Source organism: Lissotriton helveticus, chromosome 5_1, assembly GCF_964261635.1.
Source record: "Lissotriton helveticus chromosome 5_1, aLisHel1.1, whole genome shotgun sequence".
Taxonomy (NCBI): Eukaryota; Metazoa; Chordata; class Amphibia; order Caudata; family Salamandridae; genus Lissotriton; species Lissotriton helveticus.
Window position 1 is genome coordinate 1,927,383,046 of NC_136065.1, and position 14,095 is coordinate 1,927,397,140.

At 48.1% G+C, this 14,095-nt stretch overlaps 1 protein-coding gene across 4 annotated transcripts in view; it reads right to left on the bottom strand.

Annotated features, from left to right (window-relative positions):
• The window catches only part of IGF2BP1 (insulin like growth factor 2 mRNA binding protein 1), a 1,614,238-nt gene that overhangs the window by 147,393 nt on the left and 1,452,750 nt on the right, over nt 1–14,095 (bottom strand). For all 4 annotated transcript variants that reach the window (XM_078645534.1, XM_078645532.1, XM_078645535.1 and 1 more), the window contains one exon: nt 8,527–8,643. In XM_078645534.1, coding sequence (XP_078501660.1) covers nt 8,527–8,643 — 117 coding nt within the window. The remainder of the gene's footprint in view (nt 1–8,526; nt 8,644–14,095) is intronic.

Genomic DNA, 14,095 nt, shown 5'->3' on the forward strand with positions numbered 1-14,095 from the left:
GTTTGGTTGTCCAGAGCCCTTGTACTGTGTATTGAAGGAGATGGGCTCCCCAGCCTGTCAGTGATGCGTCCGCTGTTAGTACTAGTTGTGGAACTGTCTCTTGGAACAGGTCGCCCCTTGGAAAGATTTTGTGGGTTCCACCACTGCAGAGAGTTGTGAGCGCGACTGTCTACCAACACTAGGTCTTTTAGTTGTCCTTGAGCTTGGTTCCACTGCCGTGCTAGGCATTCTTGCAATGGATGCAGTTGAAGTCTGGCATGGGGGACAATGAATATGCCGGAGGCCATCATGCCTATGAGCTGCATGAAGACTGAAGCTGGCAGAGTGTTGTGGCTGAAATTTGCGAATGAGCATCTGCATGCTGGCTATCCTTGCTGAGTTTGGATATGCCTTTGCTACCGAGGTGTCTATAGTAGCTCCCAGATATTGTTGTGTATGGGATGGTTGTAGATGCGATTTTGGGTAGTTTATCGAGAAGCCTAGGCTGTGTAGCAGCTGAAGTGTCTGAGACGTGTGTTTCGTTCATTGTTCATACGTTTTGGCTTGAATTAGCCAATCGTCCAGGTACGGGAACACATGGATGTGTTGCCTCCTGAGATGTGCAGCTACTGTCGCTAAGCATTTTGTAAACACTCTTGGAGCGGTGGTTGCCCCGAAGGGGAGAACCTTGAATTGGTAGTGTTGACCTATTGTGAACCTGAGGTATTTCCTGTGACCCGGATGGATGGGTATGTGAAAGTACGCATCCTTGAGGTCCAGTGTTGCTAGGTAAGTCTCCTTGTTGTAGCAACGGAAGCACTTGCTGTAGTGTGATCATATGGAAGTGCTCCGACAGTATGTTTTTATTTAGGGGTCTGAGGTCCAATATTGGTCTGAGGGAACCGTCCTTCTTGGGAATAAGGAAGTATAGGGAGTATACTCCTGTCCCTTGGTGTTGGAAAGGGACTGGCTGTAGGAAGGTAGATCCCTGACTATGGTTGCCCCCAACTTTTTGCCTGGTGTTTTGCTGGTTTTCTGACTTAGTTGACCTGGGGCCCTGCTAATCAGGACCCCAGGCCCACTGCTCTCTGTTAAAATGGATTCCATGTACCCTAGGTACATATCCAATTGGCACTGGGCCCTCTCCAAGTCCCTGTACCCAGGGCTGAGGTGCACCCAGAAGTCTCCCAGGGGCTGCAGCATGTATTATGCCACCCCTGGGCTGACTAACTAAATCTGACACAACTGGCTGCACGACAGCTGGGGCAAGGTGGTGTAACCACCCCTTGCTTTAGATATAGTATTCCTATATCTAACCCTAAATGGACACACAGATCTCCTATCAGTCACTCCTATGGCAGGCCTTGACAATCCTGAAGGCAGAGTGCTTGGAATCAGGTGAGAGGGTGCTCTGGCATGAGCTGAGCCCGTCTGCGGCTTTCGGGATCTATCCCTTAGCCGTTTCCATGATATCGCATACCATATACTCTTAAGTGCATTATAATCCTCGCGGTTATATGCCAACTCTGGTATCGCTTTATCAAAACATGTCGAGTAAGGTGTCATACGAATTGGAATACTAACCCCTCGCCAATTCTGGCGACGGGGTTAGCATTCCACCCTTCTAGAGGGACACGACATGTATGTAACCTGTAACCCCGGTTAAAGTCAAACAGAGCCTTAGCTCCACAAAATGGATGCTGCCACCGAGACACAAGTCTGCCCTCCTGCTGCTGGGAGTCCTCCCAGAGCAGGAGGCAAGGACAAAGGGTTTCCTGCCAGGGGCGGTGCCAGCACCGTCCCAGACAGGATTTTGTGTATTCCAGGTAGGCAGGGCTTTAGAGGAAGGTGACTGCAAGTGGCACCCCGGTGCTCACTGTGCATAGGCCGGCTGAAACCAGTTCCAGGGGCACTCCAGCCCCTGGCCTGGGGAAAGCCCGCCAAAGGAGAGGGGTGTAACCACCCCCCTCCTGGTCCCACCCATAGGGCAGGACTTAGTCGCGTGCCAGCCCCCTTTTCCAAGATAAAGGTAGGAGCAGGCCCCCTTCCAAATTAGATCATCTTTGGAATCAAGACACGACTTTCTACGAAAGGACATCAAGATTTCTTCTTCAAGATTCTCCCTTGTGACTAAGGAGTAGTCACCCTGCATCCGCAGGCACCATCTTAAGAACGCTGCGGTCTGCTGCAAGTCCTTCCTCCGGAATCCGACTGCCCAGCTCGACGAGAACCGGCTTCCCTGGCACCTCTGACCTCTACCCACCTCTACAGCCAAGCTGAGAACCGTGGGTGTGACGAGACCTCGAGGGACCGGCCATCTTCAAGACTGCACGACTTCTTTCCAGCACGACCGCCGAGGGATCCTCTGGTGAGTGCTTTGGGGACCGAGAAGCCCCGACCCTGAGCAGCTCCAGCACCGAAGTTCAGCCTCCCAGCATCTCCACGATCTGCGTGGGGCCCTTCTGCTTTTTGCTGCTCACCGCGTTGTTTGGCTACTAGCCCGCTGGCTTGTGGCCTTCTTAACGACGCCCGACGACATCACTGCTGCTGGTCTGGTTGCTCCAGACTGGCCCTTGCTCCCTTCCAAAAGAGGAGCACCCCGGACCCTCCTGGTCCACTCCAGACGCCATTTTAGGTCCACCGCGTGGGCTTGAATTTTCCAAGACTTGTTGCCCCAATCCTGGGTCCAGCGACGTCGACAGCATCATCCATCGTGGGACAGCTCGTACCTCCATCCTGGTCGCCGACAACGCCTCCTGGTCCGTGAGACTGCAGAGCACAGCGTCGCCCACTCACCTAGTCGAGGTGACTACCATCCGGTGCCCTCCTGGTGCCCCCTGACTACTGGCTAGTAGTCACGAACTTGGTCCCCTCTGCTTTCAGGTGTCATCCATCTTCGATCCAGGCTTGGATCACTCGAACAATCTTCACGGGTCGCCTGCCAGCAACTCCTTTCCTTCAGGCTCCTGGTTCGTCAACGAAGAATCCCGACGTCTTTTCAGACCTATGCAGCTGCAGCCCCTGGGCTAGGTAACTTCGGCATTTCGGTGCCCCAGCATAGCCTCACTATCCAAGGGTCCAGATCCACTTTCGTTTTTGACCTACCTAGTCGGGTTCGCCCGAGAACACTAACTTTGTGAACACTAGCTTCCATAGGCTTTTTCCCGCCTTACGCATGAGAGTTCCCACTCTGCACGTGGTGTCCCTAGGCCTCCTGCTCCTAACCTGAGTGTTCAGTATTGTAGGCCTAGCGTTCCTAAAGCCTCTGAGAATCGTTACTACCTGCTAGTAATTCGCATTCCACTTTTAGAGTATATGGTTTTTCGTGCCCCTCGGGCATTTGTGTAAATTGTGAGACTTAAAGTATTTTTATAAGAGTTTTGTTGTGTGCTTAGCTCCCTGTCTCATAAAGAGCCAGGGTAGTCTTGTTATAAATAAATACACTGTTTATTTTCATAACAACTTGTGTGGTGTCCTTTCACTGGGTGTTCAAGGGGTAATGTGATGGTAAAACAGCTGGCTTAACACGCCCTCTAGAGTCTTAGCCTTAGACTGCTCGTATCCATGCTACTAGGATAGCTGGTCTATAAGGTTGACTTACAACCAATCAATAAGGGTTGTTTGGACTGATATATAGTGATCACTAGAATAGTGAGCACTGCACATCAGGCCAACTTCTCACACTGGCTCTATGGCCCCCTTTTCCAGCATGCATTTCACCTCTTGTTGTAGCAGGGTAATGTGTTCTTTGGACATAGGACGGTGTCTGGGTGGTATGTTTGGTGGGGTAGAAGTAAGTTCTAGGCAATAACCATATTGGATAATTTGTCTTACCCACCTGTCCCTGGTAATTGCGTTCCAGACAGGTAGGAACTGTTGGAGTCTGCCTCCGACCGGTGTTGGGTGGTCTGGCGGTAGCGTGGTAAAGTCACTGTTTTGTGGCAGTGGCAGGTTATTGCCTCCACGTCCTCTTCCCTTACTATTGTTTCCCCTGTAACCTCCTCTGTTGGAGTTTTTATTAAAGGAGCCTTGGGTGTTGCCTTTATATGTTGATGAGGTCTGTGAAGTATTGCCTCGCGTAGTTGCTCTGTATGAGGAGCGTCGAAAGGAAGCTGTGTTGCTGAAACTGTAATGCACCCATTGATTTTGCAGTTTGTGTCTTTTTCATTTTATCCAAAATGGTGTCTACTGCAGGGCCAAAAAGGAAGTCTTGGTTGACTGGCTGGTTAAGAATGCTGGACTGCACCTCGTTCTTAAATCCAGAAATACGCAGCCATGCGTGTCGTCGTAGTAAAACGCTAGTGTTAATAGACCTGGCTGCAGTGTCGGCTGTGTCAAGCACACATTTGATGGAGGAGTTTGTTATAAATTTTCCCTCCTGTATGAGATTAGCTTGGGCTTTAAAAGGTTCAGGCAGGTGTTGCATTAAGCTTTCAAGCTGATCATAGTGTGCCCTGTCGTAACGAGCTAGCAGAGCTTGTGTGTTCGCAATTCTCTAAGAATTGGAGGCTTGTGATGCTACCCTTTTCCCAGAGGCCTCTAGTACTTTGGACTCTTTATCAGGAGGAGGAGCCTGCCCTGTTTGTGAGTTGGCCCTTTTGCGTGCATTGGCCACTACTAGGGAGTCTAAGGGTAACTGACCTCTGATATACGTAGGGTCTGTAGGTGCTGCTCTATATTTCTTTTCAATCCTAGGATTGATGACGCGTGCCCTGGCTGTGTCTTTGAATAGGTCAGGTGCGTGTTTTAACACCCCCTTTAACATAGGAAGTGTTCTTACATGCTTCTCTGAGGTAGGGAAAGTGTCAAATAAGAAGTCTTCTCCGACAGGGTCATTGTGCATGTCTATGTTGTGGTACTGTGCTGTCCCATCTATCAGTTGGTTGAAGACAACAGTGTCATCAGTAGGTGACGGCTTTGTTGGGTATGAGGGGACGTCAGGAATGGGATGCGTGTCATATGGGTCAGATGGCTCTTCCCATGGTTCATTTTGGGGGTTAGGATCCTGTGGATAGTAATGCTGAGAATCTTCCCCTGTGTCACCCTCATTGTCCCCATGGTGTGAAGGAGAGTAAGGAGCAAAAGGAGAAGTAGGCATAGTGGGATAGAAAGGAACGAAGGGTCTAGAGGGAGAGGTCCCAAAGTCCTTTTTTTTCCCCCCCTGAGGAATGGGGGAAAGAATGTCTGTATCCAGTGGTCTCTTTTTCCTGCGTAGGATTGTTACTTTATCAGTGTCTGGATTAATGTACATCTTTGCCTGGTCGTCTGAGGGATCGGGATGGAAGAGGTCTTCTTCCACTGTCCGTGGTTGTGTCGTTGGCTTTTTTGGCGTAGTCTGTTTTGGATCGACTATAGCCTGTGGGTAGATATCCCCTGCTGTATCGACGACTTTTTGTGCCTTTTTCGACTCTGGCCCTTCCTCTGGGTGGGCGAGTGGTTTCGGATCGACCGGGTTTTTCGGTTCGACACGCTTCTTGTGTTCGACAGGTTTTTTCGGTTGACTGTCCTTTGCCTAGTCGATAATTACTTTTGGATCAACCAGTGTTTTTGGTGCAGCAGACTTTGGTTCGATCGCCTTGTCCGGTTGTGGTACAGGCTTCGATGGAGCCCTCTTTACGTCGGCGACCTTATTTGGATCGGCGGCCTTCGGCACAGCAGTCTTTTTTGGGTGGAGGTCATTCTTCGGCTCGGAGCCCTTTGGCTGTGTGGGCTTCTTTGGCTCGACGGCCTTTTTATGTTTGGCGCCTTTAGGCTCGACGGCCTTCTTTGGATCGGCGTACTTTGGCTAGACTGCCTTCTTCGGCTCTACGCCTTTAGGCTGTACGGCCTTTTTCGGTTCGATGCCCTTCTTGTGTTCGGGAACCTTCTTAGGGGTCACGTTACTTGGCCCTGGGGTCTGAAGGCTTTATCTTTGGTTTTGGAGCCGAGCCGGAAGGCGGGGCTGGCGAATGTTTCTTCGGATCTTGGCTAAGGCCTTTTGGCGATGCCTCGACCGGAGCCTTCGGTAACGGGCAAATCGGTGTTGGTGGTTATGTACTCACGATTTGCCCCGGTGGGATCTCGTCGTCTGAGTAGTCCTCGACGGTGACTATCTCTAGGTCCGAATCTGGAGCTTCCGGTAGTTCTTGGTCATCGAAGATGTGGTCTGGTTCCAGTGCCTGTCGCTGCATCTCTTGCCTAGCGGCCCGTCGAATCCGGATGGTTTTTTTCTAACAGAATTGGGCACAGGCTGGGCAGGTTTCTTCTTTATGGTCTGGTGAGAGGCACTTGTTGCATACTGAGTGTTTGTCAGTATGGGGGAACTTTGAGTGGCATTGTGGGCACCGTTTGAACGGGCTTCTTTCCATCGGCAGCAGGCCCATGTGGCGTTGAAAAGGTCCAACGGCCCGCGTCGACGACCGGTTCGAGATGGAAAGTTTGATCGAGTTAATAAGTACCGAGCGAGAACAATACCGTCAAAGTCGAAAGCCTTTAGGAAGTTTTGTTTTCGATTCCGAAGTTGGAGCATAGGAATAACATCCGAACCCAATGGCGGAAAAAAACAATCTGAAGATGCCCATGCGCACTCTAGTCCAGGGGAGGAGTCACCTATCTCGTGATACTTCAAAGACTCTTCCAGGACAACAAAGTGCAATCATCCGGACCCAAAACTAGGCGGCGATCTATGTACAGATATGAATTCAGCAGCCCACATGCCTCGAACATCCTCTTCCAGGGGGTCTGAATGGAGTTGAACCCCATTATATTGTGCAGCTCCATCAGTTGCACTATCCCTATTTTGTCGTCTGGAGGGGTATAAGTTTGGCTACATAGGGGTACATCTGGGACATTATAATCTTCCCAAAAGTCACGAGGTGGAATATAGTGGGTGTCATCAGTATCTGTATCATGATGTGGTGGGTCTAGGTCTTCATCGCCACCTCCTAAATCCTCATCGTCATCTTGTGTTGTAAGTGATAGAGGAGGTATTGGAGAGAGTGCTGGAGAACATATAAAGGCTGGAAGCTGTGGAGGTGGTGAAAATGCCTCATAGGTGAGGTGGCAGTCTTTTTCTTTGGGGGCATCTCATGTGTTTATAAGGTGTCCAATTTCCTTTTTTTAGGAGGTATAGGGGAGACTTGCCCAGTAATGGGGTCAATATGTAGTATCTTTTGCTTAGGATCCGGTGGATCTGGGTGGAAAAGTTCCTTGGATGTAGTGTCTTTTTTCGGCGCAGAGGATTTATGTTCAGAGTGTTTTGGCGCATCTTCCTTAACTTTAAGAGGAGCTTGTGTCCTTTTGCTTAGGTGAAGTTTTTTACTCAGAAGATTTGGGCAGTCTTTTTTGGATCCAAAGTTTTGGATTGAGTTTGCTTCGGTGCTGAAGTTTCGTGTATTTTGGGTTTTGGTGGCGAAGGGTCTTGAGTCGACGGTACCATTTGGCTTAGGTTTCAGTGCCGAAGAGGGTTTTTTGGCACTGTGATGTGGTTGGCTCGATCCCGAGCTACTTAAAGGCATAGTGGGCTTCAGAGCCGGAGGCGGGGCTTCTGAAGCAATATCACAGTGTCGACCCAGACCAGAAGGTGGAGGTGTTACCGGAGCCTTGTGTTTTTTCGGGGCTGGGGTGTTTACGTCCATACTCAGTTCGTTGACCTGGAGTAATCGACTGGTCTTCTGAGTCTGTTTCGTCGGCTTCAGAGACGGTGGCTTGTTCATCTCCGGTTCATCGGGGCCTGCCTCGAAGAAGTCCTCCGGCGCCAAGACTTTTGATCTGGACATTCCATGACGTTGAGCCTGGCTATCACATAGACTTCTTGGATCTGAAAGAATCACAGGCTTGGCAGCGTTGACTCGTGTTCTGGAGAGAGACAAAGGTGGCAGACCTCGTGGAAATCACAGTGTGGTAATTTAGCCCCACACTTGCATTTTTTTAAATGGAGTCCTTTACATTTGCTGGTTGATGACGCTGATCGGCCTAACGGCCCACGTCGAAGACCGGACTTGAAAATCTCTTTGGGAAGGAGAGGTGTCGAGAGATCGCGATCGAAACACCGTCGAGCAGTGAGCTTTGCGCATCGAAGGGGAATCGAAACTACACCGATCTGGAGTGCAGCAAATTATATCAGAACCCGATGGCAGTAAAAAACTATCTGGAGATGGAGTCCATGCCAATGCGCACTACTAACCAAAGGAGTCACCTATCTCGTGACTACAAAGACTTGAGCAAAAATAAAGTGCAAACATCTGAGCCCAACACCAGAAGGCGATCTATGCAAAATTGTGCAATGTACAGCTCATATGCCTCGAACATATATTTAAGAGCAACAAAGAGTCCATTCACCCAACACCCAAATACTACTTACTTTCCACCTCGGAGTGATCCAGCCTCCAAAAATGATCATTACCCCTCTTCGCCATCTAACTAGATTTTTTTCCTGTCCATGGCCCCTTCAAACAATCATTTTTATAACCAAACTCCCGAGTTTTACAGTGACAAATGTCTCGGGATTGAAAAATACACATTGGTACTTTACAAAAGTCATCTTTCAAGACAAAACGCAGAGCTCACCTTTATAGAAGCACTTGCAAATCTGGATAGCTGCTTGATATGCTGACCTTTCTTTCCAATGATCGCACCCACTGCCTGTGCTGGTATAAAAAGATGCACCGTTTCTTGTTCTGGGGACTGATCAAGAACAGCATGTTAGGAACAAAAAAAAATTACATTCAAGCTCTGAGCATAGTATAATGGCTATGGCACCACTTTGTGGTTGTAAGCTTTCAACATTAAAGTAGTATTACACTTCAATTTATAATCAACCCCTCTACCATGCTCAAATGCATTCGAGATATGAAGTCTAACTGCATACAATACAGATGTTAGCATATTTTCAGCTATAGGAAAGTAATGAAGGATAGGATAGAAGTATTTTAACGTAAACTAAATGTAACTGTGCCACAAGATGCATCTTTATTCAAAAGCATTAGCAATATATACACTTTCACAAAAGGATGAAAACGTAACTGGTGAGGATAAATAGAAAAAGGGGCGAAGAATTCAATTCATGGGAGGGAAGAGTAAGAAAACTGCCTCAGAAAGAGAGGAGACTTCATACGGTCGGAGTTACATGAGCACATAGTCTCTTCGCTTTTTTTTTACATGAATGCTGACGAATTGGGATTACACCCCAAGGCAGATATGTGCCACAGAAACCCTTTGACGTAGTCCTCATCTTTGGATTCTTTTTCTTACTTTTGGTTATGCGACTTCAAGTGTGATAGTCTGTTTACTTTGTAAATATACCTCTATTGGTTGTGGTTGGTGGATAGCATGTAAATAAAGAAAATTCTAAAAGCTGCTAAAAACTAGTTACCTAGTTGAAACGATAGTTTTGCAGCGTGAACTCTTCTAGATTCACATACTATGCATATATCCTGCCATCTAGTGGTTTGAGTTGGAAAGTGCTACTTTTTTGTCCTTTCTTTTCTTCCAATGGGTGTGTGTGAGGCCATATCCTTCTGGGTTCTGCTACCACCCCCTTTGAGTGCTAGCTTCCAGATGATTTTTTCCCGCCATGGAGATCGGAGGTGCCTTGCAGACTGAAGAGAAAATCGATGCAAGAAGGGAAGCCCACCAGAGGGAAGATAGGTGAAATGAAGGAAAATTGCATTAGGGGGTAATCTTGAGCAAAGCAGCTTTTTTGACGCAGCTCAGATTACTCCTCATGCAATAGGGCAAGTACACATTCCCTGCCTTTTTTTTTTAAACTCTAGGTATCTGGAAAATGATACAGAAAATAATTTTTTTTACAGCCTGAATCTTTTCTGAGTTCACATGCTCTGCATTGATTATATAGCGGTATTTTGTCCTGTTAGGAGGCAGAGTCCTTTAGAGTGTGTGTTTACAAATTAGGATTTTAGCACTCACTTCTGCTGGGTGACCACACTAATGCTTTGTGAAAGTGTGTAATGACCCCTTTGAGGCACCTGCATGGATATTTAGTGCCATGCTTCCTAGGAAGGAGAGTTGCTCCCTTCTTCCTTATTTTGTGTGCCTATGGTCTTTCGTTGTGTTGCTCCTGCTGTATTGTCACAGTATTGTATGGCCTGTACTATCCAGCTTGCAATAGCTTTCATGACAGGGGAGCCTTTCCTTGCGTGAGTGAAGGATACAAAGAATGGTTCTTTTTCCCTGATGGATTTTGTCTTTTCTCGGTAGTACATTATTACTCTTCGTACATCCAGTGCGTGAAAGGCCTTCTCTGCCAGAGTGCTTTCGGATGCTGGAAAAAGGTCAATAAGCGAACGGTCTTGTTACCACCTTTGGTAGGAACCTTGGATTTGTTCTCATCAACACTTTGTCCATTTCGATTTTAAGATATGGTTCTTGAGTAGTGACAGCATGGATCTTGCCAACTCTTCTCCGTGGGGTTATGGTGATTAAAACAGCTGTTATTAGAGTTCAGAACTTGAGTGGGTGCGTTTTGCAATGGTTCGAGAAAGGATGCCATTGAGTAAGTGCTATATTTAGGTTCCAGATGGTCATGGGAGTTCTTGGGGGCATTGCCTTTTATGCTTCCTTTAGGAACCTGTATCACTGGGTGCGTGAAGAAACTTCTCCCAGTTACCCCTCTCGTGTATGCAACAATGGCTGCTGGGTGGACCTTGACTGGGGAGTAATTGCCACTTATCCAGGAAGTGGGTCAAGTATCTGATCAGAATGGAATCTTGTGCCCAGTCTCTGCAGTCTCCTTCCTGCTTGCACTAGTGTAAGAATCTCTTACGCTTTTAACATCTTTGTCAGCCGCCTTGCTTCTAACAAAATTTCCATTGCTTTCTTCAGTAGGTTATGGTGACCAAATGCTATGTCTCCAGGAGTCATGCTGACAAACTGATGTGTGGTTCCAGGTGTCATACTTCACCTTCCTGTATTGTCAACAGGTCCTGATGGATTGGAAGGTTTATGAACTATCAGAGAACCAGGTCTGTTGAGTCTATTGTGGGCCTATCAGGATGACCGTGATGAGTTGCCTGCACTTGTGCATTACCACTGGAATTATTGGGAGAAAGCGTAGGCAAATCTCCCTGACCGTTTTATCAACAGGGCATTCCCTAGTGATATCGGATGGTAAAATATGGATGCAAAAAGCTAGCATTTCGCATTCCTGTCGGTCTACCTGTGGTGCTCCCCATCTCTGAAAGAATTACCTGTACTTCTTGCTTTAGTTCCCACTAGTGTGGTGTTTGCTTACTGAGCCTGTCCGCTTCTATATTTGGCTCTCCAGGTAGATGTATCACTATCGACATCCTGTTCACCATCACCCATCTCCACATCTTAGGCTTAATTTTGATGGCGGGTGCAACTTTGCTCTACTTGAAAAAAGGGAAAAACAATGTTGTATTTGGACTAGTAGGCTCCTTCCCATTAGAAGTTTGTTAAGCTTTTAGTGCTAGGAAGAGTCTTCAGCTTCAACACATTTATGCACTGTATGGCTGCTTTAGAGGTCCATTGACCTCTGATATTTAGTTTTTGCATGTGAGCTCCCCATCCTGTGTGATGGTCACCGGGGGACCTGGTGGTTTGAATGACTTTCCCACCATGAGGCTCTGTAGGTTCCATCACTTCATTACCTTCTGAACTTTGGAACAGCCACTAGATTGTCACAACTCCCGGTTGTCTGATCATTGTTGTAGCCATTCTTGGTCTGGTCTGGTGTGTAACCTTGTGTGTGGTAATAGGGAAAGCAGGATGCCATCCTACCCATCATTTTCCCCCAATGTCAGAGTTTGTCCCTTGTGGGAGAGGAGATTGCTCTATCAACGCCTTGAACCTCTTCTCCACGCCACTAATAGGGATCTAGTCTCAATTTAGGACAGCTGCCAAAAAAAAACCAGAAGATTTCTTAGTTGAGAACTCCAGTTTGTGTTCCTTTTTTGTTGATGTTGTCCTTGCATTGGTTGAACGCCCTTGGCTTTAACAGGCAGTTGTCCAGATATCAGCAGATTGTATTCCCCTATGGCTGAGGCGGGCTGCCACCAAGGCTAAGTATTTTGTAAATACCAGCGGTGCAGATTTCATCCCAAAAGTGAAGATGGTAACTTGGTGTATTTTGTACACCATGAACCTTAGAAATTGTCTAGGTTTCTGGTACATTGGTATGAGGAGGTAAGACTCCTTGGGGTCTATGGCTAGCATGTAGCCCCCTTCCCTATAAGGGTAATAAAATCTTGAAGGGATGAAATATTAAATTGGGTTTGTTGACTTTTCCAGTGTTGTTAGAGGGAGTACTGGTATTTGGGTCTTGTCTGGTTTTGGAACTAGGAAATAATTTGAGTAGACCCTACGAGTCACTTGTAGTACTAATTCTATAGTTTGTTTGCTTTCCAGGACTTATGCTTCCTGTCGTATAAGTTACTTACCTTCGATAACAATGTATCTGGTAGAGACAATTCTAGACGCAGATTCCTTAACGTAGAATTATCCCCAGGCGTGAGACTGGATCCGGAAAATTTCTCTTTTCCCAAGCATCTCTGCACGCCGGTACCGATTGTCTCCGCCCAGACGTCATCTACAGGCGTGATGTAAGTGAGGTCGCATTAGCCCCACCACGGCGCGACATCAGTTTTCTTCGGAGAACTTTTCCGCGCCACAACGCAGAGCCATCACAAACAAAACTGCGAGAATATGGGAAGAGTGTGTGAAACAGCACATAAACAGAAAGGAAAGAAGCGAATGGAGGGGGAACAGCCCATTCGGTAAAGTGCCAGGCACTGTGGCATCAAAAGTCATAAAAAGGGAAGAGCAGAGCACAGCCACTGCAAGTAACCCTGCAAGCAATTACAATATTCTCCCTGGAGACAGACAAAAGCCTGCAACCAAGGTCCATTAACAGTGAAGGACAGAAGAGTAACAATGTACCCAACTCCCAAGGAGAGTTGCGCCACCTGAAAGGAGCCAATACAGAGGCTCAGTCAAGGGACCCCAACGCAGAGGACTGCACATGAGTCAAACTCCAAACCAGTAAAAAGTGTAAAATATGAGAAGGCCCCACACTGGAAACACCAGAGTGCAGGAATGCAGGAGCCCCAATGAACCTACCAGTCAAGGACCAAAATGAGGGAAAGGATGCAAACCCACCAAACAAGCATCCCGCTAGGGAGGGGTGAAAGAGGACACGTGCAGAAGACTAAACACCCAGAGGCAGGAGAGTGCGGAAGAGCAAGCTAATGGCCCTCGCAGAACGGGGAGGAAGGGCAGGTCATGAAGGAATCTGCGGCTAGAATCGTCTCTACCAGATACATCGTTACCAAAGGTAAGTAACTTGTACATCTGAGAGACTACTAGCTGCAGATTACTTAACGTAGAATAGATACCCTAGCCATACCCACAGGGATCTGAGAGAGGACCTCACTAGCCTGGACATAACAGAAGGCCCCATAGGGTACGAGTCTGACAAACAGGGCGAGGAGCCTTGCCCCCCAGGCAGGGGGAACCCCCTACAGTCAGAACACCACCGTTCCCAAGGGGGATGCGGGAGAAGAAAGAGGAGGAAGCCCGTTCGCACTCCGCAGAGGAAACAGGGACAAGGCAAGAGGCTGATGCACCCCACGCCTATATCAGGCAACAAAAACCACCACCCAGGGACAAGGCACGGAAGAGGAAGAATATCAACCTAGAGACCCCAAGGAGACGAGGTAGAAAGATGGCAAGTCCCCCTCCCCCCCCCGGAACACACCCGTGAAGAGGGCAGCAGACCCTACCACAGCTAGAAGTCAATAGACCAGACAGAACAGCGCCCACAGCAAGAAAGCAGGCAGAAAGAGCAGCCCAGGGACACCCAGGAAGACCGGGCAGAAACAAAGGAACAGAAATCCATCCCAGCCCCCAAGACAGAGCCAGAAGGCAAAGAAGGCCCCGGACACCTCAGGAAGGGGGCTGCACACACAAAACAAAAAGACGTGGAACCAGAGCCATGACGCCAGGCCGCAGAGCAGACCAGCGCAGCGACCCCAGAGAAGGACACCCTGGGTGCCGCCAAAAGCATTCCAACCACCTAGAAGGGAATTGCACCTGCCGCCACGGAGAGCAGAGACCCGAAGGCGACCACAGCTTCCAAGCATAGAGAAAGCTATATAAC